The following is a 27,612-nucleotide window of genomic DNA, read 5'->3' as shown; positions in this document are numbered from 1 at the left end:
CCGGACGTACAAGTCAAGTCAATTATATCTCTTGCTTCTTTATCACGCAATACAAACTCAATTTCCGCTGATCCTACACAATACGTTATACAGTACTCCCTCCGTCCCTAATTAACTGTTCATGTTATTATTTCGGACATTTTAAAAAATTATTTATATCTTTCAAAGTATAATATTTTTTATATGCAATATGGATCTTGTTTGATAGATTTCGATTAATTCTATTAGACAAAATTTTGAAAATTATGAAAAATAGTATAAATTAAAAGATATAACTCATTTTAAAAAATTTGAAAAAAGTGAAAGTTGACAGTTAATTAGGGACGGAGGGAGTAGTATATAACCAGACTTTTTCAAGGGCGATCCTCTCTCTCTCTCTCTCTTCTTTCCTCCTTCTCCCTCCCCTTTTTTTCCCTCCTCCTCCTCTTTTTTTCTCTCCTTTTTCTGCTCCGGCATTCTCCTTTTCGCCATCCCATTTATGTTTTTGTCCTCCGGATCCGGCTCGCTTGAACTACTGTTAGTACCGGCCCTGACATTTGAGTTGTCCATACCCGACTTTTCGCTTGGTTGTCCACTAATGCTTTATGATTGACACGATCCTATTCAAAGAAAATAACTTCTTATTGTATTTTTTGAAGCAAATTCTTCGATTATTAGATTATCATACTTTAACTTATCTAAGTACTTATTTTCAATTGATATCATAGCCAATCCACTTAATCTCTCATGTGACATAATAGTCTGAAGATAAGTTTTTATCAACTTCAACTTCGAAAAACTTCTCTTAGCTGAAGCAACTATGATCGAAATAGTCAACAAAATCCGATAAGCAACTCAAACCATTTGGAAACCGCCATCTTTTCAATAAGATCTTATAAAATCAAGGATGTCGATCGATTTTGCTACTTCTCTTGGCAATATTGTTTTCAAATGTAAGTTCTTAGAATAACTCCTTCCCGTGAATATCAACATGTTGATTGTATTCCAAGAAACTTTATAGTTTAGTGTAATACTCTATCAATTGCTCTTCAGCAACACTCTTGAATTTCACATTGAACAAAAATCCAACGATTGCTTCATAAAGTTCAAATTGCTCAAACCAGTCCTTAAGTGATGCAAGAGCTTGATCTATGATGCGAAGGAAATAAGGAAATTTTAAATGATCTTCCAATGATAGACTTTTATTGGCATCATCTCCCACATCCTCATCAAATAAGAAGTTCACTTACCGAGAAAGAGAAATAAAAAGTCTGGTCTGGAAAGACTAGAGAGTAGAGAGAGAACTTTTGGGATTGAATCTGCTCTTGAGTCTTGATCAAAACAAAGAAAACAGCTTCGCACAATCTGGCATTGGCATTTGTCACGCCCTCGATTTTCAACATAAATAAATAATCCATTTCAATAAACGATCTTTGCATAATATATATTATACCCAAAGGAGAATTCCCAAAAGATCATTTACAAACCAAGTCTCCAAGTTTAGAGATTTACAACATTGTTACTACGGCCCGAATTCCATAGTTAGTTAAAAATAGTAAGTTTAGAGATTACATGATATCCAAAGTTAAAAAAGTTCAAATAAATTTACGATTACATCTTTTCAAAAGATTGCTCAAAGGATGATGGAATCACTTCTTAATGACGTCTTTCAAAAGAGATGAGGTTAGGCTTGCACACCATGCACTCCACGTCAAGGTCCTTGAGATACACCTGAAAATGATAAGTTGAGCTACATTAGCCCAGTAAAAAATCTCTACAAACTTTATATGCAAATGAGAAGATTTGAACATAAAAGAATGAAGTCTGAGACAACGAAAGATATTGCAACTAACGCAACATTATGGAGGGAATTCAAGACTCGAGAGGCACTTCACTTGTCATTAATCAATCAATTAGTCATCTTCTATGTGTCCTTATTGACCAAACTCCATCTCGCGCGCTTCTACATTAAAGGACTTACATTATGGGTCTTGAGAACTCTGTACGTCTCCCAGAAATCTCCAACATGAGTCCAAGTAACTTATTCTCCATTGACTCATCAATAGTAAACTTAAGAAACTTTTCGGGTCTTAGGGCCCCATATACCCATAATACGTTTCGGGTATTCGTGACCCTGTACATCTATTTCACATTCCGGGTCTTAGGGCCCCATATACCCATAGTACATTTTGGGTGCTCATGACCCCGTACATCAATTTTCACATCATTTGTATCGCTTTTCATCCTATGTATTTCCAAGACTCTAATTTCAAGAATGTAGATGAGAGAGAGATATTGCTATTAAATAGGTGGTTCACCTATCAACTTGCATTTCAGTTTTGTTCACTGACTCATTATCTCAACTCATTGCTTGTACTGCATGGCATCAATTGTCACATACCGAACCCAATAATAATCCCATGACGCACCACCCACAAAGTTCCAAACGAGAATTTATAGAACGAATACCAAAGGAACATAGGATGATCAATTAAGACGAAGCACAAAGATACAAGTTACCCTATTCTCTTCCGGACCATCAGGCAAACCCCTACGACCACCCAAGCGCCCACGTCATACCTTATAGCTTACGATATTTAATAACGACTCCATGGTACGTCCACCAACCCACCAATCACTACATCACGCCATAGCGCTTAATAAGTCTATATCGTTCATTGAGACATGTCACAACATCTATTTCAATGTACAAAGAACATAAATAATGTACAAGTATCCTAATCATTTAAATATACACTTTTTCAAGTTATGACGAGAGCCCATGGAAATCGATTGGTCAATGAATCTTTCGAGGTATGAACAATTAGGTTTATAAGTGATTCAAAGGTGTTTAGAGAGTGCTAGAAGTGGTCGGGGTTCAAACGAGCGTGAGAAGAGCAAAACATGTCAAAACAACCCAGAAAATAAGGGGGTATCAATACCCCAAAATGAGGTATCGATACTTAGACAGCTGCCGTCTAGAAAAGGCTGGGGTATCAATACCCTGTTTTGGAGTATCAATACCCCGGAGTTTTTCAGCGAATTTTTAAATTTTGAAAGGCAAACCCCAATAACAACAACGAATCAAGACACGATTTAAGGACATAATCACCTCATAAACACATAGAGAGAATAAGAAATCCCTACCTCAAGTGGTTTGAACGAGACCCAAGCGATTGATCGAAGTCCAAGAGATTTCTAGACTTCCAAAGCTTCGAAATTGACCAAGAACTTCCCTCCAAGCTTGACCCACGAAATTTTGAGCTTGAGAACGTGATTGGAAGGCCGAAGAGTGGTTGATCTTTGAGGCTCTTAAGGTCTTGGAGGAGTTTTTGAGTGAGAGGAGGAGAGAGAGGGATTTTTCGGTAGAGAGAGGGACGGTAGAGAGAGAGCGAGGATGGGAGATATATAATCTCCTTCACACACACCCATCCTATATATACTCCTATATCCTTTAATTATACATGCACTCCCTCAAGTTTCAATTTCCTCATTTCAATCCCTAATTCAAATAACCACCAAATAAACCGTATTCTCCTAATTAGCCAATTAATAAACATTTTAAATAATTACAATTTTACGGGTCTCTACAACATTCGGCATTGTTCTTAACTTCTTCATAGAATCAGAGTAAGGGTTTACAACATGAAAATTTAGGGGCAAATCAGAGTAAGAGTTTTACACAATCCCGTCCCTTCTTGTTTTTGCTATAGCATCCCTTTTCTTTTCTTTTTTCTTATCTGATAGTCCTCGTAATTTTATCTCTTAATAATTTGCCTTCATAATTTTTTTTATCTGTTATTTACCTCAGGTATAGAAAACCTCTCTTTACCTCCTAATTTTCTTAAGTATCATAATTTTTTAAAGAGGGTGGAAACCATACATATTTACTTTCTTTAAAAATTTGAACAAATTTTTTTGGATGATGCCCCTAAATATATTTTTTATAGGATTTCTATTTTTTTTTTTTGTATACATACAATTTTTTTTTTTGGTTGCCCCTTGCCGGGGGTTGCCCGAGCTGGCCGGCTTGCGGGGCTTACCCCCTGGCCGGCCCTGACTACTGTCGGATGCCGGTTGTCAGTACTGTTGGGCGCGCCCGATCTTGGGCTTGACAAATAATGACGAAGGGTGGGCCAAGTTGCTGGAAGGGCTGGCCTCGACATTAAGTTATAAAAAATAAAAAATACATACAAGCTAAAAAGAAAATGAGATTACATGGTTTTTTGTAATTAGCACGATCCATCTTTGCAGGATTTAGGGGAGGAAGGAAGCCAAAGAACTTAAATTAATTGAACTTTAATTGAATACAAATAAACTACAAAACCCAAGCATTAATTGATTCAAGTAAATTCTCCAACAGAAATTTATTCTTTGAAATTGATAAACTACTAAATTAACCTAGTTTGGTAGTTTGGTATTTTATCAATTTTCCCAATTTAAAAACTACTAAACCCAGGTTAACCCAATTGATGTAAATTACCCCAATTGATTTATCGAAATTAATTGATATTCTGTTTGGCTTCCTTTCTACAAACTCAATCGATGTGTTGGAGTATCACACACAGGATATGTGGCAATAAATTACTATTCATCTAATAGTAATTTAGTAGTATCACAAAAACAAATAAACTACTAAACCCATGGATAAAAATAGAGTTAAAAAATATCTTCTAGCAATTCTTTTTTTGTTTAGTTGGTCTATTATTTAGATTTAGGGCAAAGATAGAGAGAGGGTTTTTTAATCAGGAGCTGCTTGATTGAGAGAGAGGACTTCTCAATCTGGAAGGCAGAAAGAGGGGGTGAGAGAGTTGTTTTTAAGAGAAACTTTTGTGAGTTTGGGCCCTATTTTAAAGGGAAAATGACGGTCAATGACGTGTTTGATAATTAATGTCTATTTGGGCTTCTAGTCACTTGGACCTTATCTTTTCAAACCAAAATTGGGCTCTAGCGATGTACAATAGCAGGGATGGGCTGATGTTATTAAAAAAAATTTGGGCTTTGGAAATTTTTTTTTTTTTTTGTTGTCCAAGCCCTGGGGCTTACTAAGCTTACCTCTGGGCCGGCCCTGACTGCTGGTGGTGGTCGAAAATAGCGATTCGATGGTGGCTGCGATGGATATGCTGGAAGTGGCGGTGCTGTGGTGGCTGTTGGTTAGTGCTGGCGATTGGGGCTAGCGGCAGCCAGGGTTTGCTTAGTAGTTAGTAGTTTCAATTTTCTTAGGTTTGGGCTTGGCTCGCTTGATGTTTGGTGTTGGCCCATTAAGTGTATTTTTAGGTTTCGGACTTAGCTTATTTGGTGTTTGGACTTAACCCTTTTGGTGTCTTCAACTTCAGAAGTCGGGAATCAAAGGGCGGGTAAAATCAATAAATGGAAAAGCCCCCAGAACCGAATAGATACAAGAACAATTACAGACTCCAATAATTTCCCATCATCCGGAAATCGCCAATAAACCAACCAAGGATAATTAAAAGTTACTCCCTCCGTCCTTTTTTTTGTGTCCAGTATTCCATTTTGGGTTGTCCTTGAATAAGTGTCCATTTTGTAAAGTTGGGGGGGTAAAAGTTGGTGTATTGTCTATTTTATCCTTAAAAATAGATTTTATTTTGAAAAATTAGTGAGTAAAAGTGTAATGATGATGGGTAAGTAGGGAAAGTGGAAGAAAAAGTTGATGTGAAAGGTGTAATGATGATGTCGTTTTAATAAGTTGGAGTTACGAAGCAGGACACTTAAAAAGGGACGGAGGGAGTATATATATCCCAACTCATTGGTGTTTTACAGAATTAATTTTTTAATTCCACTTTTCAATTTTTTTATCAAACAATTTTTCAACTTAAATTGTAACACTTCGACTCACATTAATTGAAAGTCTATATGGATGATCTAGGGCATAGAATAAATCTTATGGGCTACTGCTAGTACCTTGGGTTTAAGCTTTTGGGTCATGTGGTGTGGCTGATGGATTAAAATTAAGGTACTAGGCCAGTGGTCTGCCTAGGGCGTTACAGGTGGTATCAATCCATATACACGATTATGTAGGCCTGGAGTTTGGTTGGATTTGGTTGTTATTTAATTAGTATCAGTGATTATAGTGTTCAACCTCTCGCGAGGTGTAGAGACCCGTATTTTAGGGCCGTATTTTTTTTTAAGAAATATTAAAATTATCGAGTAATGACGTAAATTGTGGAAATTTGAATAAAGGCATGGTTATAAGATTAGGGGATCAATGTGACATAATTGCAAGTGCAGGGGTGAAAGTGTGATAAGTATATATGTATATGTATATGGGCGTACAGGAAAAAAATCATTTTTTCCCATTTTCCTTTTTTTTTCTTTCTCTCGGCTCTCTCCCTCCGAAACTCTCCCTCCACTTCTCTCCTCGATTTCATCTACTCAGAGCGTGATTCCGAACAAAGCCCAAGAATTAAAGTCGTTATACGGCGCATGGGCTTTCCGAATATCCAAGAAAAATCATGATCGGACCGCGTGGGAGCTTGGTTGACTTGGTCAAAGGTTCGGGTTTTGCTCAAAACCCATGAGGTAGGGATCTCTTACTCTTGTTATGCGTTTATACGGTGTTTACGTACCTAGATCGTGCTTTGTTTCGTTGTTTGAGGTTGTTTGTTCCATTTCCGAAATTCTGCAGAAACAGGGTCTTTGTTTTTGGGGTTTTACGCCTTCTTAAACTCATGATTGAATTTTGGTTCCTTCGTATGAAATAGAGTAGACTTAGAGCCCGTTCTAATGCCGCTGGAATCATACGAAACCGTTGAGAATTGAATTGATGGTGATTTTTAGAAAACTGGTCTGCAATCTGTCTCGTGTTCTGGATGTCAGCCCACTTCGAATGGCCATAACTTCCTCGTCCGATGTCCGTTTCATGCAAACTTTATATCGATTCGAAGGTCTTGAAGTCAGCTTTCATTTGCCACTAGAATCGTCTTAAAACTCTTAGTACACAGAAAGTTATGTTCGTTTGAGTGGAGGTGTGTCAATCTGTCATGCTGCGCGACAGATTCGTGTAGCCTGGGAAAACCCCTGTTTAACCACCCTTTGAGGACAGATTTGATAAGGGTTCCTTCGTGACTTTTAAGCTTCGTTCAATCGCGCAACTATTGGGACTGGAATCACTCAAAAATATTAAGAACTCGATTTATAGTAATTTTTAGAAGATTGAACGAAAATCTGAAAATCTGGGCAGGGTATCGGGCTGCGTTTTCTTTTTATTGTTTGTTATGGTTAAATGATGCTATTGGTTATGGGTCCTTGTGGGTTTTAAATATTAGTAAGTTGGTGATAATTTGGCGTTGGAATCATTGAAAAATATTGAGTATGCAATTTTTAATGATGTTGTATAATCGTTTTAACTCGATAATGGGTGTGAGATTGATGATGGATGGATTGTGCATAATGAAGGATGTTTATGGACCTATGATTCGAGTGTTACGGCTACGTGTGACATCGAACTTTGTATGTATCATGGTGTGGCATGTCATAGTGTATGGACAATGGATGGAGTCGTATCCAACTTCGGATGTCGACGAAGGTTACGGGGCCTAACACCGCCCGGAATTCACGTCAATATGGACGGAGCCCGGTTCACCTCATTGGTGGGACCTTGGCGAGGGTTACGGGGCCCAACACCGCCCGGAATTCACGTCAATATGGACGGAGCCCGGTTCACCTCATTGGTGGGACCTTGGCGAGGGTTACGGGGCCCAATACCGCCCGGAATTCACGTCAATATGGACGGAGCCCGGTTCACCTCATTGGTGGGACCTTGGCGAGGGTTACGGGGCCCAATACCGCCCGGAATTCACGTCAATATGGACGGAGCCCGGTTCACCTTCTTGGTGGGACCTTGGCGAGGGTTACGGGGCCCAACACCGCCCGGAATTCACGTCAATATGGACGGAGCCTGGTTCACCTTCTTGGTGGGACCTTGGCGAGGGTTACGGGGCCCAACACCGCTCGGAATTCACGTCAATATGGACGGAGCCCGGTTCACCTTCTTGGTGGGACCTTGGCGGGGGTTACGGGGCCTAACATTGCCCGGTGCATTGCTTTGCATCACATATCACGCATTGTTGATTGGTTGAGCTAGACTTATGACCTGTGTTGCTTGAGAAATGAAAAGAGAGATAAAGTTGTTAATCTAATGTTTGGCTTGTCGTTCGACTTTGAACCGTATCTTGGATTACTATTCTTCCTCGCTGAGCCTCTTGTTCGGTACAAATCAAGGAAACTAGTTCTTGTTGCATGGAGTGGCTAATACTTGAGAAATGAAAGATAAACCAATTATGTTAAAAAAAAGGAAATCCAATGATATGTTTGTGTTGTTCTGCTGATAGATATACTCATTGTTATTAGCGTCTTAGGGTTCGTTGTACATATATAATGTTGCTCACCTACCACTGTTGGTGCATGATCATCACATATTCGTATGGATCGAGGCAAAATGGAGTAATTGCGTAGCGATGGACAAGTGACGGTTGAGGATAAGTTGTGGTCTAATTAGGATAATTCGAGTTGGTTTATGCTTCTAGTTTGACGTATGAGCTGTTAGGAATACCTTTATGAAATTATGATCTCCTGGTTGTAGTATGCTCGTTTGTGGTGGAAAACTCACGTTTCTTTGTGGTATCTCGTCTCATCACTCAGTCTAGGTGTATGATTCATCACATTTTCATATAGCTTGCGTATAGATTTCCCTACTGGGCTTGTGTAGCTCACCCTATCATTTTCAGGTACGATTCAAGGAAGTTGACATGGAGTACATGTTGTGCATTTGTGACCAAACCTTTAAAAAAGTATTCAAGAAGGATTTCATAGCACAAGATCTGAAAGAGCATTTTTTTTGGAAAGATAGTATTTGTAAATTGTAATAATATTTCCCTAGGATATTGGTATTATGATGATTTAGGGCCTTCGAGTTGGAATGTAATATTTGAATTTTATTTGAGAACAGTGAACAAAAAGATCTTTTGGGGTATTATTTGTATTACAGCGAGGACTTTATTTATTAAAAGTGTTTATTATTTATGTTGAAAATCGAGGGCGTGACACGAGGGTTCGAGACTATAAATTAAGTTGCGGAGATTGTAACACCCTATCTCACATTGGAAGTCTGCATGAATGATTTTGGGTATATAACAAATCTTGTGAGCAGCAACTAATACTTTGGGTTTAAACTTTTGGGCCATGTGGTGTGGCTGGTGGATCAAAATGAAGATACTAAATCAATGGTCTGCTTGGGGCGTTACATAAACTAGTAAATATTCAATTTTCAGCTCTTGTTAGAGCAAGGATTAATATCAAAAACTTTAACGAAACGCAAACCCAAACCAAACCAAACCGAGTCTTATGTCAAAATCACTTGGGGTTGGCTATATAAACCATTTTCCTCCATTGAGCTCTGTCAAGTGCTATTTGTTCACACAAACCCATTATACTCATATTTTTGCGCACAACAACATCTAATGTCATTTTAGGTCTACCCATCCCCGTAGCATTGCTACCCAAAGTTATCCTATCCGCTCTCTTAATTACTGCATCTTTTGGTCTACGGTAGATATGCTCAAACCACCTTAGCCTATTTTTCCTCAACCTCTTCTATATAGGTACACCTACCATCTCACGAACCGTTTCATTTTTAATCCTATCTCGTCTAGTCTTACCACACATCAACCTCAACATTCTCATTTTCAATACACTTATCTTGCTCACTTGTTGTTCCTTAATAGACCAACATTCTGTCCCGTAAAGTATCACTGGTCTAATGACAGTTCCATAGATTTTTTTCTTTAATTTTGTGGGTACCCTCTTGTCACATAGTACACCAGTAGTGCTCCTCCACTTGAGCCACCCCGTTTGAATCCTATGGGTCACATCATTTGCAATCTCTCTATTTCTACTAATAATTGAATCTAAATACCTAAAATGATCACTCTTTAATATCTCCTGGTCTTGGATCATAACTCTTTCTTCATGCGTATTGTTCCACTAAACTTATACATTATATACTCAGTTTAACCAAAAGCAAACCCAAAGATCATTAATAATGCCTAGTGTGTTTAAAAATCACTAAGCAATGATAATAAAATTTTGACAAAAAGCAAACCCAAAATCAACAGAAATCGAGAGAAACACACCAGGGAACCGGATATATGGGAAATCAAATGGTGTAAGTTTACGTCAATTTTCATCCATTTTCTCTCTACCAACAACTATAAGCAACAAAGAAAATCAGGCCAAATAATATCAAATTGAAACTGGGCGAGATTATTCAATTATAGCTACCAACTGGAGCTAAATCGGACTCAGATTAATTATTCGTCGTGTAACGACATTTCCCGCCTTCTGATTCCGATGGACAGCCGCCACCAATCGAGGACGGATTCCGGCAGTAACGAAGCAAGGAACCACTGGACTGAGTGTGTCCAGTAAGGAGTGCACCTTGGTCCATATCCGATCTGTTGAACCGCGGCTTGTGCATAATTATCGGCTGATGGGATGAAGAATGACGATCTTTCAATCAATGCGATTCGAGAAGCCATTTTCGTCGAAACATATAACGGTACCTGTATATTGAGCAGGACCACAGTACCATGTAAAATTAAGCTGCATATTAGGAGTACTAGCTAGAAGCAATAATGGGTGCCAATTACACTATTGTGTACAATCATTCTGCTTTATGCCAGCTAATAAATGTAGTTGATATGGAAGCAAGTGAGCTTGAAAAGAGTTCTGTTTGTGGCGTCTTGAGGGCAGCAGCGGTGGCGGGTTTCTGAGGGCGGTGGCAGTGGCAGTGGTCTTGGGTGTTGCGGGTTGGGGGCCGGTGGTTCGAGGGGTGTTGCAGTTTGGGTGTTTCTCTGAGTTAGCTCTTTGCTAGATGTTTTTCTTTTTCGGTTGTTTTCCTTTTGAAATAATAGAAAAATTCGAGAGGCGGAGATGTAGGTTAAGTTTTTGTGAGCAGCAGTAGTACGAGGGTATTGTGCACTCTTTGAGGCTCTCTCTCTCTATGTTGTTCTTTTCCTACTGTAGTGTACTAATTGCATTTTGTTTTTTTGTGATGAATGACATTATTTTTGCTGATAAAAGGAAAAAAGTGAGCTTGAAAAGATTGGTAGTGAGAATTGGTTGTTTATATTATTATCTTCTATTAAATTATGAAGAGGTTGAGAGGTAGGTTTAATTTTTGCGAGTAGCAGCACTAGAAAAGTCTTATGCTACCGATTAAAAAGAAGAAGAAAGTCTTATGCTACTCTACGAAGATCTCTCAATACATTCTTTTCCTATATATTAATGTAATGAAGCATATTAGATGTTTGGCACCTTAGCAATATTGTTTTGACAATTGAAATTGTTCTAAAGATGAAGACTCATCTCGCGAGCAGTCCTTTAGAAGTAGCTATTCTTTCTTTTTATTGTGTTTGCTTTATACGGAGAACTTGTCTTTCTATGGAAAAATGCAAATAATTATAATATCTTCGTACAAAATTTAATATTATCTGGGTTTTTTTTTTATTACTTTTTACAACTACCTTTTGTTTTTTTATGAGGGTTTGTTTTCAAAATTAGACATTTTTTTTTCCTTTTGAGTTTTTAAAGAAAGTTTAAATGTTTTCAAAAATACCACAATCAAATATTTTCCCAAGGCACTACAGAGTGAGCACATTTTAAACGAACATGCTTGGACATAGTATTTTATTTTTGGATGTGGAATGTCTTGATACTTTTTGCAGTGTGTGTGTGTCTATATATATAGATATATTCTTCGAAATAAAAGTACGTAGTGGTAACTTTATCCATCAAAGATTTTGTCTCGCCATTATCAGTATTCAGTACCTTTGTTACTAATTACATTACTAATTTTTTATGGCCTTTTCATTTCTTCTTTTGTTTTTCATGTTTTCGGTTTGAGCTAGTTTGCTCATCCCTTTCTATCCTCGATGTACCCCTTTCGAGATTTAATAAATTTGTTTCGTTTGCTGAGCAAAAAAAAAAGGTAGAGCGGTATAGTATAGTTGTAGGCAACATGTACGTCATTGTATTTGACAAGAGTTTAACTCGTTCCGTTAAAGTTCTTATTTTTTAACTACTTAATTTTTTACTTTACGAAATAGGTCATTCTCTCACTATATATACATCATCTTTAATTTAAAAAATTTGTACTTATCTTATTTTTCTTAGTGGAAAGGGGCCCATCTTTAATTTAAATTCTCTTTTGCCGAGCAAAAAAAAAAAAAAACTATGACTAACACTATTGACTTTTGCAAAATGAAATTTAAGTCGACTTAATAAAAGAAAAGGAAAGTCAGGTCAACACTACAAATGGGCGTTTAAAACAGGAGACGTATTACCAAAAAAAACTTACTTGAAGGAGCTTGTTTCCGAACTTTATTAGTTTAATATCACTTGATTCTATCTTATTTATGAATCTCGACAAGAAGAACAATATATATATATATATATATATATTTAGATGAAACTTGACAAAAGAAAAAAAAAATCATAAAAGTCAAAATATTTTTCAGGGAACGTTTTTAAGCTTTGGTAAAATGTTTTTAGGCCAAATGTTCTCTTTAGTAAACTGAAGCTCAAAAAATTACTAGAAAGGTAATAATTAACTAAGTTATGGATGCATACATTCGTACGTACCTGGCACTGCACATCTATCCCAAACTGCTTGTATTCCACGTACAGGCATCTTGAAATTTTATCAATATATCTGCTTCGCATGCAATTTCACCACCTCGATTATGTAAAAAATTAATAATGGCAAACAATTACGAAATCAAATATTTTTTTTAAGCCATAATTTGAAACAATCAATTATAATGCTACTTGAATAAGAGTTTGAAAATGTTTAGGGCAAGGAAAAGTAATAGTTAGTCAAAAAAATGTCACTGAATTTCTTTTCCTAGAAGGCTAGAATGGTAAAAAAAAATTTATTTTCCCTTCCGTTACAAGTTCATGTGACGTTTAACTCGTTGACTTCGCACTCCATCGAATTCACTGCAATTAAATTATTTAGCCCGCCGGAGAAATCAAGCACAATGTGCTAGTAGAAATAATTTTTTTTCTAATGAGCCGGTCCTCAGCTAAAACTTGTGTTGGTCGACCACTTTAAGCCTCAAAAATTTTTTGAATTTCAAGGGTCCCTTGTACTTTTTTATCCCTAAATAATAGTCCAACAAAAAGGCCTTATTTTTTATTTTCACTTTAAACCCCTGAAAAGTCTGGGCTGACCATTAGTGATTAGAATTGTAGAAAAAGCTCTTTCAGCACAATATATATCATGAAGAACTGGAGTACCATCGACAGCGAGAATTAGAATAAAATCGACATATACATATTTATTTAAATGTTCCATTTAACTTTATTTTTCAAACGAAATTGAAAGGTATTTTTTTTTTTTTTTTTGGTAAGTAAAATTGAAGGTTTTGTTTGGCTGTGCTTTGAAAATGTGAATTCGCCTTATCAAAATTGAAGATCCCCTCTTCGTTTTGGAATTTTGGAGTTAGATTTGTAGGTAATGAGTATAGAGAGAAATAGGATAATGATTAGAATCCAAAATCTAAAACCCTTAACCGAGCAAGGTCAGATCACCGAAAGTTTGCAAGTGCAACTTTATTTTGCTACAATTAATTTGGTAATGTCTCTTTCTAGAACCAATTTTGAAGAATTCTTTTCGACAGGCGTTTTGTGGTGTTGTTTTAATTTTTTCAGTTTCATATATATATAGTAAGAGCTTCTAATGCGGACCTCCACATCCAAGCAAAGTGCGGACCTCTCCTTTTCCGATCGAATTTCGATGATCCGAGCCGCTCAATATGTTCAGAACGTGATTTTTAGGGTACCCGTGCTAAATTTGCAAAAAAGAAAATCGGAAAGGGCTTCATCCAAGCAGTTTTTTGTTTATTTTTTATTGAACGGTTCAAATAAAAACTGCTCAAATCAAGCCCTTCCTGGTCATTTTTTTTGCCGATTTCTGGCGGCTACCTTTAAAATCACGCTCTGAACATATTGAACGGCTCGGATCATCAAAATTCAATCGGAAAAGGGAAGAAATGCGGTGGTCCGCATTTTGCTTGGATGTGGAGATCCGCATTATAAGCTTACTATATATATATATATACACACACTGATGTACGTACTGGTTCTTCGGAAAAAAGATGAGAGAGAGAGAGAGAGGCATACGTACGCTTTGGTAGCAGCATAGATAGCATAGAGAGGATGAGAAGGCACAACAATAGCCGCACCGGAGCCAATGCTAACAATAGCACCTCTCTTCCTTTCGACCATCCCTCCTAAAACTGCTCTTGTAACTCTAGTCGTACCTTCCAAATTTACCCTAACCACCTTCCTCCACACCTCCTCCTCCACCTCGCTGAAGAACCTCGCCGCCGGGTACGAAACACCCACATTATTCACCAAAATACCCACGTCCAACCCTCTCACCACCTCCTCCACCGCTCCGGCTCCCTCCTTGACATCGCCCGAAAAATCTACCACCACCACCTTCACTTTCGTACGTGGGTACTTAGCTTGAATCTCACTCGAGACTGAGTTGAGTTTTGGGGAGTTTCTGCTGACCAGGATGAGGTCTAGGCCATTTTGGGCCAGTTGGAAAGCAAAGGCCTTTCCAATGCCGTCAGTGGAGCCAGTGATGAGAGCCCAAGAACCGTAGTTCTTGAGGGTTTTGGGAGGCCGTAGGAGTGTGATGAAGAGCCATTTGAGGAGAGAGATGGTGTGTTTGAGGATAGAGAGGAAGCCAAGAGAGGAGAGAAGAAGTATCCATAGGGGTTGGGCTTTTAGTTGGTTTATGCAAGTTGAGAACATGAACATCTTTTCTATGTTATGAGGAACACTTAGAATAATATTATGCATATAAATAAGAGGAGGGTGTATGGAAATTTATCCGGTGTTTCGGGACCATCACGTCATATTCAGTCTCGTTTGTTGATATTCGGTCACACCAAATACGGAGTAATTAAAGTGGAGCTAAATAAAATTATTTTTCATGCAATTTTTAAAATCTTTTTGCACCGATTTAAATATCTCAACTACATTTTTAAATTGGTACAGGAAATTATAAATTTTTGCACATAAATTATTGTTTCGTTTATTTGAAAATTGCATGATTTCGTAATGGTCACACTTTGAAATGGGGGTAAGTGGAGTGGAGTATTGTAGTTGGTGCATCTCTTATACTTCCATGCACATGAGCAGTGTTTGATTCCCGTAAGTACTCATTCCCCTCCTCAAGTTCTTTTTTCTTTTTTTAGGATAGAGTAGATTAACGAATGACAAAAAAGAAAATAAAAACTTTGAAACAGGGCGGGTCACATACTATTTACATTTGGTGACCGGAAGTACAATAGAGAATATCCGTTCGGTTAAATAAGTCAATTGGCTTATTTTTTTGTTCTTATTCAAATTTTTTTTCTTTTATGTTAGTTTTTCGTCAATTTTTTGGGGATTATTGCGTTATTATGATGAGAGGAATTTAAAAAGTAAAATTATGATCGAAATCCAATTTTTTTTGAATAAATACGAAAAAATTGGCTTTTTGGCTTATTTTTGTCTTTATTCGAAAAAATTAGGTTTCGATCGTAATTTTTTTACTTTTTAGATTCCTCTTGTTATGACGATGCAATAATCCCCAAAAATTAACGAAAAACTAACAAATACAAAAAAAAATTGAATAAGAACAAAAAAATAAGCCAATTGGCTTATTTAGCCTAACGGGAAAATACATGAACCAACCGAATTTACCATATTTGACCCACACCCCTCACTTTATCCTCATCTCCTCAAAAAGTGACGAGCATCCTTTCATGTTTAATGAACAGCCTGTTTGTCGGGTGAATAAAGTTTTGTGGTTTAAGAAAGGATGGTAACAAGAAATGTATATGGTATAAGGAGCATTAGTTAAGAAGAGGGTGCATGTTAGCTAAGGAGTTTGTTTGGTAGTTGATATGAGTGGATAAGGGTAGGTGGATAAAGAAATAATATGACAAATTACTTGATTGTCTTTGTAGAATCTTTGCAAGGAAAATACAAAAAACACTTAAGAGGGTTTTGGGGGAAATGTTGGTAATTCCCAACTACCAGATAAGCTAACAATAAGGTGTGGGATGGGATAAGCAATCTGGTTGCTGATTAAGGGCAAACCAACATCGGATAAAGACCAACCCTTCTTAGTTTATCCCGGGCCCACCCAATCCTACCCCCTTCTCCCTCCAACAAACAAGCCCTACATAGTAACATGCATTTTGCGCAATAATATGCACATGCACCATACTTAGGTGGTACTGTATCATCGGGTAATTTATGAAATGCCATTTTACACTACCCAGTAATACAATGCCGCATAAGCATGTGTGCGTGTTATTGTGCAAGTTGGTTTAATAGACTTTCCGGATCATAATAAGTTAATAGAAACAAAAGTAATGTTGTAATCAAAAGCCATCGATGCTCGTTTGCTACCAATTTTGTAAGTTCATGTTGCATTTTTAACTAATGGGGGTACTATTTACCTAGTTTTGGAACATTACCAACTAATGCCAAGTAGTGCCCCAACACCTCTTAACAACGTACATTTTTGTGTAGAATTAATATCTATACAATGAAGAACCACCACCCAACCCCCCTCCCCCACACCACCACCAACATCATTAAGTGATGTTGAGGCAGGGGCACCCAATAAATTTTAAAAACTAGCGTGCTAAGGTCTAGTCAATAAAAGAAAGCTGTATAAAATAGAGTAATACTCCACTAAAGAAGGTAGGCAAAGTCATAATTGTTTGTCAAAGGTCTTGTAGCTCTCAATGGTAGTATGTCCTAGTCCTTTCTTTATAGGAGGTTAGGGTTCGAATTCTGTCAAAAATGTTTGTGGTTTAAGACTATGAACATGCTTTTAACCTCTATAGACAATTCATTAACTATATATCTCCCTCGTTAATGTATATAACTTGGCAAAAAAAGGAAGAAGAAGTCATAACTGCTTTACCCCCTTCGAGTGGATTATTCAACACTCATGCGGACACTATATATTCACATCATAGTTTGAAGTGAACAATGGGAAAATCCCCACTAATAAATTACTGATTCAGTGGTTGGAAGTTCTCTTACTTTATTATACTCTCTGCGGAATGTGCATGCTTTTTGGAAGTTCTGAAATCACCTGAACATGGTAAGAACTACTCTTTTCATCCCGATTTGTTTATCTTATGTTTGACTTTTTTAAGAGTGTCTGACTTTTAAAAAAATTGCCTATAATAATAATGATCACTACATGGTGTACGTGACTTGGCCGGGCCTTTTTACCCGAAAATACCCCAAGACTTTTTAGAGTGCAACTCTAACAAATTTAAGAAACGCGAGAATATTGCTTGTTTCTTGTTTTATTTATATTTTTTTTAATGATCCCAAAAAGCATGCACATTCCGCAAGAGAGTAATCACTTTATGGGCCTACTTGAATTTTCATTTTTGGACTTGCCCTACGTATCAGGAGATGCTGCCATAACTTTATGAACTTTTTTTTCTTTTCTTTTTCTTAATGTAAGATTTGCACCTCTACAGACTACATATCCCTCAGAGAGTAATTAATCAATGGGCTCACTAAGGGTGAGCATTTGATATAGAACATGTGGAGACCCAATTTCATGATAAATTGGACCGATCGAAGCCTCAGAAGTTCAAACGATGCTTAATTGCAGATTTCCCGATTTGAAAAAATTCGGACAAGCTCTAATCGGGCCCAAACTTGATGGGCTGATTTATTTTCGCGTTACAGTCAAGACTCGCCACTCTAAGTCGTGAGCCATAGTATTTTTCGGCCCAATTCCTTCGTTTAGGCCTTCAATTTAAGTTTTTTACCGTTTTAGGAAAGTATTGAAATGTTTTGATCATCTTCTACATCAATAAATTACTCCGAATTTCTCTCTTTTTTCCTTGTGCGCAAGATTTGCTTGTGGACTCAAGTTGTTTATCTTGTTTGAACTAATACGCTAACTAATCTATTGTGAATTCCGCGTCAGCATTTTTGGGGTTACCCTTTGTTGTAGATGGATTTACTCTCTACTTCATGTACTTGTTTCTTGTTTTTATTGGACTTACAGTACCCTAAGACAAAGGCAAAATGGTCTGGACAAGTAATAGTTATCATATATTGGTAGGGATCGATGCCATGTTTCTGGTGATCATTTCTGAACTCGAGACCACTAAATCGGTATAATTTTTTTCTCTCTCCAACACTGACTGGTATATAATTTTCCCTTTCAACAAATTCAACCAGTGCACGGTGAGACACTTTGGTTCGATGAGTAGAAACATCAAGAATGACCCATAACTTAGACTAATTAATTTGTCCCGGGAAAGGATAGTCTGGATTGATCAACTAACGCATAGCGACTTCCCCATCAACTGGGAAACCCACCTGATTTAGAATGTTTGGACTTAACTTATAGCTGATACGTCCCGGCAGGATATTTATTGATTAGTCACCACGTTGCGAGCTCCGTCACTAGGCCTCCACTGAAGTACAAATTAAATTGGAGCTCCTTCTCCCCACCATCTGGTCCCAAGTATCAAACTAAAAAATGATGGAAGAAGAGCAACGTTATGCTAGCTGCTCCAACCACTTAAACTACCACCTCAGGGGTAGATTAATGACCCATGACATATCCTCTTCAAGTGTACTGTAGTAATTAAAGCCTCAACACAAAAATGTAATTGCAAGAGGGTATCCGGGAGTTAATTACTTTTCATATTATGGATTATGCATGGTTGACTATGAATTTTAGAATTATAACTAGAACCTGTAAAAGCATTTTGATATTAATAATGTAAATCTTGCAGAAGGCTGGTGTGTAAATTTGTGTGGTGCATGTGTAAATTTGTATGGAGAATTCACAAGGAACCTGCGGATGTGACAACAAATTTGGAAAACAAAATTTTAAAAATAAATTGGAGAATGCCTTTTAAAATAGATTTTAAAATCAATTTGCTCTCAAACCTTCAAAATGCAAAAATATAACATTCAATAATTTAATAATAAAAGTGGCCAAACACCCTTAACACTCCCTTTGGATGATGAGAAAGGAGGAGAAAAGAAAGGGAAGCTCTTTCTCTCCATTTTTGGTGAGATTGGGTGAGAAAGAAGAAGGACCAATCAAAACTCTTTTTTTTGTACTTTTTTCTCCATTTTTTACCAAAATGTTCAATTTAAATGAGTAATTTCTTAAGAAACTACAACCCTTTTCTTTCTTTTTTCATGAAATCTCTTCATCCAAAGGGGCTATAGTACTTAATGAGAAATGAGTATTTGCCCGACGGAGGAGGGTGGTGGGTCGGATAGGAGCAGGGTAGTTATGGAGTATTTGCCTAGCTAGTCATGGATCGATGTCACATATCATGTGACTATTAATTGATACTGTTGTGGGGCTGGGCATGTAAATGTAAAGTAGGTATATAATTAGGCATTGTTCCAGAAATCTTCTTAAAAAATAAATAGATTATTTTATATTTTCAAACTTAAAAATAATGAAAATAAAAAATAATTTTTAAATTTTTTTTTTGCAACGTATTAAAGTTCTTGATGAGATCTATTAAACAAAATCCATATTAGTAGGAAAATTATTTGCGTGAATACATTATTTTTTATATTGAAATTGCCTTCTTAAAAAATAAGTACTTATTTTACGTTCCGAAACGGGGCCTTAAGCTAATTACATATATGTATTGATCTAACCACCTTCCCCATAATTCTATTGTAGACACCCCAATCCGGACCTTGGAGGGTCTTTGAACATCCCGATGATGAAATAAATGAAACAATACATTTGAGAACTTGGATAAATTAAGGACTCCTTCAGGTCAAACCCCAAAAGCCCAAAAATCCTGGACTGGACCTACAATACCGCGCGGAACACTTTTACACCGCATGGCATAATAGAATTCATTATGCCGCACGAGGTCATGATCAGGTTAACCGCACGACATTTTAGGTGAAGTTCTAACTGGCTCAGCTAGCTGTCGGTCACACCCACTTGAGCCACAACTACAAGTTGGCTAAGCTGAAAAAGCACTTCTAGCCCACCCTGAAAATACCTCCACCATTTGAATTCAAAATCCTTGGCTCTTGCCTATAAATATACCCCCAGAAGTACAAATTAAATTGGAGCTCCTTCTCTCCACCGTCTGGTCCCAAGTATCAAACTAAAAAATGATAGAAGAAGAGCAATATTATGCTAGCTGCTTCAACCACTTGAACTACCACCTCAGGGGTAGATTAATGACCCATGACATATCCTCTTCAAGTGTTCTGTAGTAATTAAAGCCTCAACACAAAAATGTAATTGCAAGAGGGTATCCGGGAGTTAATTACTTTTCATATTATGGATTATGCATGGTTGACTATGAATTTTAGAATTATAACTAGAACCTGTAAAAGCATTTTGATATTAATAATGTAAATCTTGCAGAAGGCTGGTGTGTAAATTTGTGTGGTGCATGTGTAAATTTGTATGGAGAATTCACAAGGAACCTGCGGATGTGACAACAAATTTGGAAAACAAAATTTTAAAAATAAATTGGAGAATGCCTTTTAAAATAGATTTTAAAATCAATTTGCTCTCAAACCTTCAAAATGCAAAAATATAACATTCAATAATTTAGTAATAAAAGTGGCCAAACACCCTTAACACTCTCTTTGGATGATGAGAAAGGAGGAGAAAAGAAAGGGAAGCTCTTTCTCTCCATTTTTGGTGATATTGGGTGAGAAAGAAGAAAGACCAATCAAAACTTTTTTTTTTTACTTTTTTCTCCATTTTTCACCAAAATGTTCAATCTAAATGAGTAACATCTTAAGAAACTACAACCCTTTTCTTTCTTTTTTCATGAACGGTCTTGCTATTGTCAGCTCACTGGGCTGACGATAAATACACTTGAAAACAAGAAAAACACGTAATTCTGTGTATTTTTTGCACCCTTTAATACATATTCACACATTTATTATTGTCAGTCCAATAGGCCGATTTTAGAATTTTCCTTTCATGAAATCTCTTCATTCAAAGGGGCTATAGTACTTAATGAGAAATGAGTATTTGCCCGAAGGAGAGGGTGGTGGGTCGGATAGGAGCAGGGTATTTATGGAGTATTTGCCTAGCTAGTCATGGATCGATGTCACATATCATGTGACTATTAATTGATACTGTTGTGGGGCTGGGCATGTAAAAGTAAAGTAGGTATATAATTAGGCATTGTTCCAGAAATCTTCTTAAAAAATAAATAGCTTATTTTATATTTTCAAACTTAAAAATAGTGTAAGTAAAAAATAATTTTTTAATTTTTTTTGCAACGTATTAAAGTTCTTGACGAGATCTATTAAACAAGATCCATATTGGTAGAAAAATTATTTGCGTAAATACATTATTTTTAAGTTTGAAATTTCCTTCTTAAAAAATAAGTACTTATTTTATATTCCGGAATGGGCCTTAAGCTAATTACATATGTGTATTGATCTAACCACCTTCCTCATAATTCTATTGTAGACACCTCAATCCAGACTTTGGAGAGTCTTTGAACAACCCGATGATAAAATAAAGGAAACAATACCTTTGAAAGCTTGGGTAAAGAACTCCTTCAAGTCAAACCCCAAAAGCCCAAAAATCCTGGATTGGACCTAGAATACTGCGTGGAACACGTCTACACCGCACGGCATAATTGTAACGCCCCCAATTTTGGGTACGTTAAATGAGGCATTTCTTATATAATAAAGATAGTCTGGCTTATTATTACATCATAAATACATCATAAGGAAAGGGTACATTTATTCAACAAGAAAGGAAACTAGGGTTCCTAACACTACTCTGCTTGCTCTTCCATCCTAGCAAGCTCCTCTGCTCCAAAAGCTTCCACGGTGTACATCTTATCCTGTTCATCTAAGGAGTCTGACACATTATACCAACGTCGCCACCGATATAATATGTCAGGGTCACCAAAAGGTAACACCGTGAGCTACAACGCTCAATAGAACAAACTCATACCCGCTAACCCATAACTTACAAACAACAGGTTATACAATCATCGATTTCCACATGATACATGTATATACAGCTAACAATGACACATCCACATTCGTTAATCATCTATCGTTGGTGTCCAAGATTTCCGTGTTTCTCCTACGCGACTCATCGTAGACCGTGTCAACATTTCAACCTTTCAAAATCATTTGTATTGGCTCCGCACCGCGGATAACCAAGCTACACACCCAACCTTTCAAAATCATTTGCATTGGCTCCGTACCGCGGATAACCAAGCTACACACCCAACCTCGGTTCCACCGTTCCGGTCTCCCGAGTATCCTCACAATGGTTCCGCCGTACCGGGTTCCCATTGGCACACAATTGCATTGGCTCCGTAACGCGGATAACCAAGCCACACACCCAACCTCGGTTCCGCCGTTCCGGTCTCCCGAGTATCATCACAATGGTTCTGCCGCACCGGATTCCCATTGGCACACAAAACACACACCACACAACGGGCTACCATGTCCGGCCACATTGCGGTTTCCAAAACATTTCATCTTTTTAAAACACGCCTTTTCGTTAACCACACCCTAGGTGTCATGTTTCTAATTTTCTCGATTTCCGTGTCACGTTTTCATGCATAGACTCCGCGGTAGGACTTTTTTACAAACATAAATCATTCATTGAAATCTTGAAACTAACTAGCAAGATCATCCAATTCTATATTAATAATCATGCTCATAACCATTCAAAGATCAAAATATGAATACTTCAATCAAGCGTTAAAATCTTCTTTTTCGAAAATCGTTCTATCTTACTTTTTGAGAAATTCGATACAACATATGTTTATTTAAGACAAAGTCATTTATCTAACATGCTCATACCTCCATTAGTGAGATAAACTTATTGACAATCATGCATTTTAAACGATAGATAACCTTATCTACTTGAAACTAAACAATAGATAACATTATCTACTTAAGGAAAACAATAAGGATATTGATACTTTGAATCAATAGCATTCTATTATCTAACGTACGATTCTATACGTAGAGTTTAGGGAACAAGGGGTTATACTTATACTTAAGGAAGTGAGTAGAGAAAATCTACCTTGATCCGAAACTTAGTCGGGGCCGAATAAGCTAGTTGGAAGATTTCTACGGGCGGTGAAACTTGCAAATCTGGACCAAACTTTGGATGGCAGTAACTCGGTCAATATTTGGCCGAATACGATCGTTCTTGGGTCGAAGTTGAAGCTCTCGAAGTGCTCTACGACTTTCGTGAAGGAAGTTGATCCTAGAAACTACTTTAGGTAGGAGAAAAATGGTGATAAAGGAGAAGACAGTATGCTGTCTGGAAATAGAAATCCGAGATTTTTACTGAACTTCGGATGCCGATATCTTTGTCATTTCTTCACCGATTAGGATGGTTCTTGGGTCTAACTTGAAGGTTTCGAAGTGCTCTACAACTTTCTCGAAGGGAGTTGGTTCTAAAAACTACTTTAAGCAGGAGAAAAATGGAGATTCGTGGAGGGCAGTAAGCTGCCTGGAAAAACAGAAATGGTTTCTAGAGAGAAGTGAGAGCAAGAAGTGATGGTGTGAGTTGAATGGAAGGCATGGGGTGCTATTTATAGCCAACACTTGAGCTCCTCCTCCCTCCTCTATGGCCGGCCCCCCCTTCTCTCCTTTCTCCCATGGATTTGCTCCATTGTCATGTCCAATCAAGCTTGAAAGCATGCCAAGTCTTCCATGACTTGTCACTTCCATTTGTAGGCCAAATCTTAAGTCATCATGAAGGGTTTTGGACTTGTCAAGTCTATGGGGAGATTGCTTGCAAGAAAGAATATAATCATGGGCTAGCTTTGTACTTTGGAAGACTAGAATGGGTTGGCATGTAGTCAAAAAAATAGGCTTAAGGCTATAAATGTTGCTTGTGTAAGTAATCAAAACTCATGCACACACTCCACCCCACTCTCTCCATCCGGCCTCTCTCTCTCTCTCTCTCTCTCTCTCTCTCTCCTAGGTATATATATATATATATATATATATATATATATATATATATATATATATATATATATATATATAAGTACATGTATATATTCATCTAGGAAAGTAAAACCTATGATAGTTAGGCTTAGGACATAGGTGTGCATGCATGCATGGCTAGCCTTGCTTCCTTGGAAGCAAAATGATGGAATTCTTTGTATGACTTGTCTTGTCATGCATTTTGGCAAGTCAAAGGTCTAATAACCAAGGGATAGAAATTCCCCTAACAATTATGGACCAAGGGGTAAAGGAATATTGGTAATAATTTGATATGACTAGTCATGGGAATCTATTGTCCAAGGGATAATATTTTCCCTAACATTTATGGACCAAAGGTTAAAGTTTTCCCTTGCCTTTATTATCCAATAGGTAGGGTAAGTAATGATGCTAGGTAAAGTGAAATGACTAAACATAGGAATAAAATGATTACTCCTATAGTCTAATGGTTCAATAGGGTTCGGAGGGTTTCATAAGGCTCAAAGACGGTCAAAAGGTCCATCTAGGGTTAGGAAATTGTAACTAGATTGAAACGGTAATTAGGGTTTTCTAACGAATTGGTTGGAAACTAATTCTACTTGCCAAGTAGGATTTCTAGCCAAGAAATATGATTTAAAGATTTTATCTAACTCGTTAGGAAAATATACAAGTGGTTTTATAAGCATACTTATCTTTAGAAAAATGACTATATTGCTCGGCGTGAAAGATATAATTTTATAAGTTTCAAATCTAATTATGACGGATTATTAAAATTAAAAAGAAATTTTTAGTAGTAATCCAAGTAATTAAAATAAAATTTAAATATTTAACGAAATTTTTATTTACCAAAAATCAGGGTCGTTACAATAATAGAATTCATTATGCCGCGCGAGGTCATGATCAGGTTAACTGCATGGCATTTTAGGTAAAGTTCTAACTGACTCAGCTAGTTCTCGGTCACGCCCACTTGAGCAACAGCTACAAGTTGACTAAGCTGAAAAAGCACTTCTGACCCGCACAGAAAATACTTCCACCATTTGAATTCAAAATCCTTGACTCTTGTCTATAAATATCCCCCCCCCCCCCCCCCCCCCCCCCGGGGAAAGAGTCTTGAACTCTCTTTCTCTCTCATCATGCTTTCACACCCACTCCTTACTTCCAAGTCTTGAGAAAATTTGTTCTAAAAACATTATTCTCTAAGTTTCTCCTTTCTCAGAGTCTTCTATTTTTCTCCTCACCATTAAAAGTGAGTCATTTTACTCACTTTAAGATCCCAACTACCCAATATACCCATCTATTACACACATCCACGCCTCTTTTTTCTCAACCGACCTTACCAACGCTCATCCACTGTCATCCGTCCTCATCCAAACTCAAGATCGAAGGTAAAAATTAAGTTTCCTTGGGTTAGGCTCAGTTTTGACCCTGAAGGACCTTTTTTTACAGTCAGACTTAACCCCCTTTGGTTAAGTTTTGACTTAAAAATCATTTTTAGAAAATAAAACAGCTACGCTCCTGAAGGCACTATGCCACGCGGCGTAGTGTGTTCAAGTGCACGGCCTTTCATCATCTATTGTTTTCTTGTTTAAACTGTCTGCATCAAAGTTATCTTTTATAAGGTCTGTTTCTGTTGTTGAGAAATCAGTTATCAGTGTTCTCAGAATAAGATCATATCTACAAGCCATGTTCCGTTTTATAAACAAGGTTTCCTTGACCATTTCATGCGATTAAACGTACTAAAAGTTGTTTTACGTCCATGGCTTGATGAAATGGTACTGTCCTAAAGTGACCCAATGACTGAGCATCTTCGGATGCCTCTCAAAAACGTTGAAAGTAACATTCTGAGAGTTGATGACAGTTTGATAACAGAACAGATATCCCGCATGGCATATTGCAAAGTCGTGTGTGGCATTATAGTATGCCGTGAAGGAGATCATAGTAGTCTAGACAATTTTTCAAGAAGTTTCTCCTTTCTTTTATGCATTGCATCATCTTTGTCACCTCTGTACTGATAGCACCACGTACACGTCAATGTGATATATTTCCCATGTCTCTTCCCCTCTTATTTGCTTATTAAAGAGCTTTATTTTCCAAAAGATTCATGAAAATTTTTCCTTTTGAAAATGTTTAGTAGAGACCGGTTTCACGAGACGAGTGGGGTGCTTTTCAACAAAATCTTCCCGATTCGTAACATGGCTCCCGGACCCAAAGTCTCGACGTTTTTTGCTAGACCAAAAGTCATTTTCAAATAAGTCATTGGTTTCTCGAGTCATCCATCTCAAAAATCAGGGTGATGACTCTCTCGGGTACGCGCCGGTCGGAGAGCCCACATCTATCCGCATTTTAAATGTGCTATCTATTTTTCCACCATTTTCTCCTTTATAGTGCTGGCGGAAGGACGCATGCATGCATGCATCATTAGTTACATGATTGGATCACGTTTGTCTTGAAAATATAAAATGGGTCTAACAAAGATTATGATAACAAATTTGTAAGATAAACGTGAACCTATCATTAATTTGACTGTCAATGTCTAATCAATTACCTGATCTTCATGTGAATAATTAAAATATATCCCATGTTTGGTGTAAGGGGTGGCTTTGTGATTCCTAAGTTCCTACTCAAAGCTCGAATCGTTATCTTAAAGTAATTAGAAGTCCGTTTCTTCATCTCATTGAAATCTTATATCCTCGGTGAAATGTGAACTATTTGAGAGTACAAACAAGTTAAAGAGTCCCACGACATTCGAAGTTTCATGAGTTTTTCCTTACAAACTTCCCTAATTAACCGAATAAAATGTTGAATAGTATTGACATGTATCACGTAATGTACATGCATGCGTGAACACGAGCAAAAGAAGGGAACACGAGAGAGAGAGAGAGAGAGAGAGAGAGAGAGCAAAATCGTGTTTCAAAACATGACAAATTATTAAAGTTTGTGAGACAGAGAACTTAGAGTGAGGACACAAAATGAGAGTTCAAAAGAGAAGTGGATGGTCGTACTAGAGGATTATGGGTGACACAAATTTTACAACCGATAATGTGACTCCTAGTAATGGTATAATTAGTCTCTGCTTTTGACTCCTATGGCATACATTACATATATCGGAACATGAATTGATCACATCTAGAATAAGATGGGCTTGTGGTAGCTCGGGGGAGGTGTTGTGCGGCACTGTGTTGTGGAATCCGGACCGTTGATTGCTGAGATCAACGGTCTGGATGGCACACCACCTCCCCACGGTATTGATCTTCATTAGCCACATAGAGCTATTATTTGTTGAGGCATTTCATGATAAGTGGTCCCTAAACGATTCCTCAATTATAACGACTCCAAATGAGTGAGATGTTTTTATTTTTTTATTTTTTTCAAGCAGAGTTGTGGTCAATTAATAGACACCTTTTACTTTCATGCATAACACGTAGATTCTAACCCTCTCCAACTACAGCTAACAATTAACACTTCTTGCCCATTCAAAGAAAAAATGAGAGAGATCTCGAAAAGGCCCAGTGTTGAAAAGGCCCAGTAAACGCATGCCCATTTTAGTGTTACTCATCAAGATCCAAAGCA

At 37.3% G+C, this 27,612-nt stretch overlaps 1 protein-coding gene and 1 long non-coding RNA gene across 2 annotated transcripts; one reads left to right on the top strand and one right to left on the bottom strand.

Moving 5' to 3' along the window:
• The first annotated feature begins 6,278 nt into the window (after positions 1 to 6,278).
• Positions 6,279 to 9,030, top strand: LOC131309995 (uncharacterized). Its single transcript, XR_009195078.1, has 2 exons — positions 6,279 to 6,519; positions 8,727 to 9,030. It is a non-coding gene; the product is annotated as an uncharacterized LOC131309995 (long non-coding RNA).
• A 1,085-nt stretch (positions 9,031 to 10,115) lies between these two features.
• LOC131309994 (very-long-chain 3-oxoacyl-CoA reductase-like protein At1g24470) lies at positions 10,116 to 14,847 on the bottom strand. The gene is made up of 3 exons (XM_058336756.1): positions 14,186 to 14,847; positions 12,640 to 12,709; positions 10,116 to 10,559 (listed from the first exon to the last, which is right to left on the bottom strand). The coding sequence occupies exons 1-3, from the start codon at positions 14,827 to 14,829 to the stop codon at positions 10,308 to 10,310; spliced, it is 966 nt and encodes a 321-aa protein (XP_058192739.1). The 5' UTR covers positions 14,830 to 14,847; the 3' UTR covers positions 10,116 to 10,307.
• Positions 14,848 to 27,612: the final 12,765 nt, after the last annotated feature.

This window comes from Rhododendron vialii, chromosome 12a, assembly GCF_030253575.1.
Source record: "Rhododendron vialii isolate Sample 1 chromosome 12a, ASM3025357v1".
Taxonomy (NCBI): Eukaryota; Viridiplantae; Streptophyta; class Magnoliopsida; order Ericales; family Ericaceae; genus Rhododendron; species Rhododendron vialii.
This window is presented reverse-complemented; position numbering and strand designations above follow the sequence as displayed.

Coding starts and splice junctions, on each gene's coding strand:
- LOC131309994 (XM_058336756.1), bottom strand. CDS start 14,829: ATGTTCATGTTCTCAACTTGCATAAACCAACTAAAAGCCCAACCCCTA. Junction 12,710..14,185: donor ATCTATGCTGCTACCAAAGC/GTACGTATGCCT, acceptor CATGCGAAGCAG/ATATATTGATAAAATTTCAA. Junction 10,560..12,639: donor GGATAGATGTGCAGTGCCAG/GTACGTACGAAT, acceptor CTCAATATACAG/GTACCGTTATATGTTTCGAC.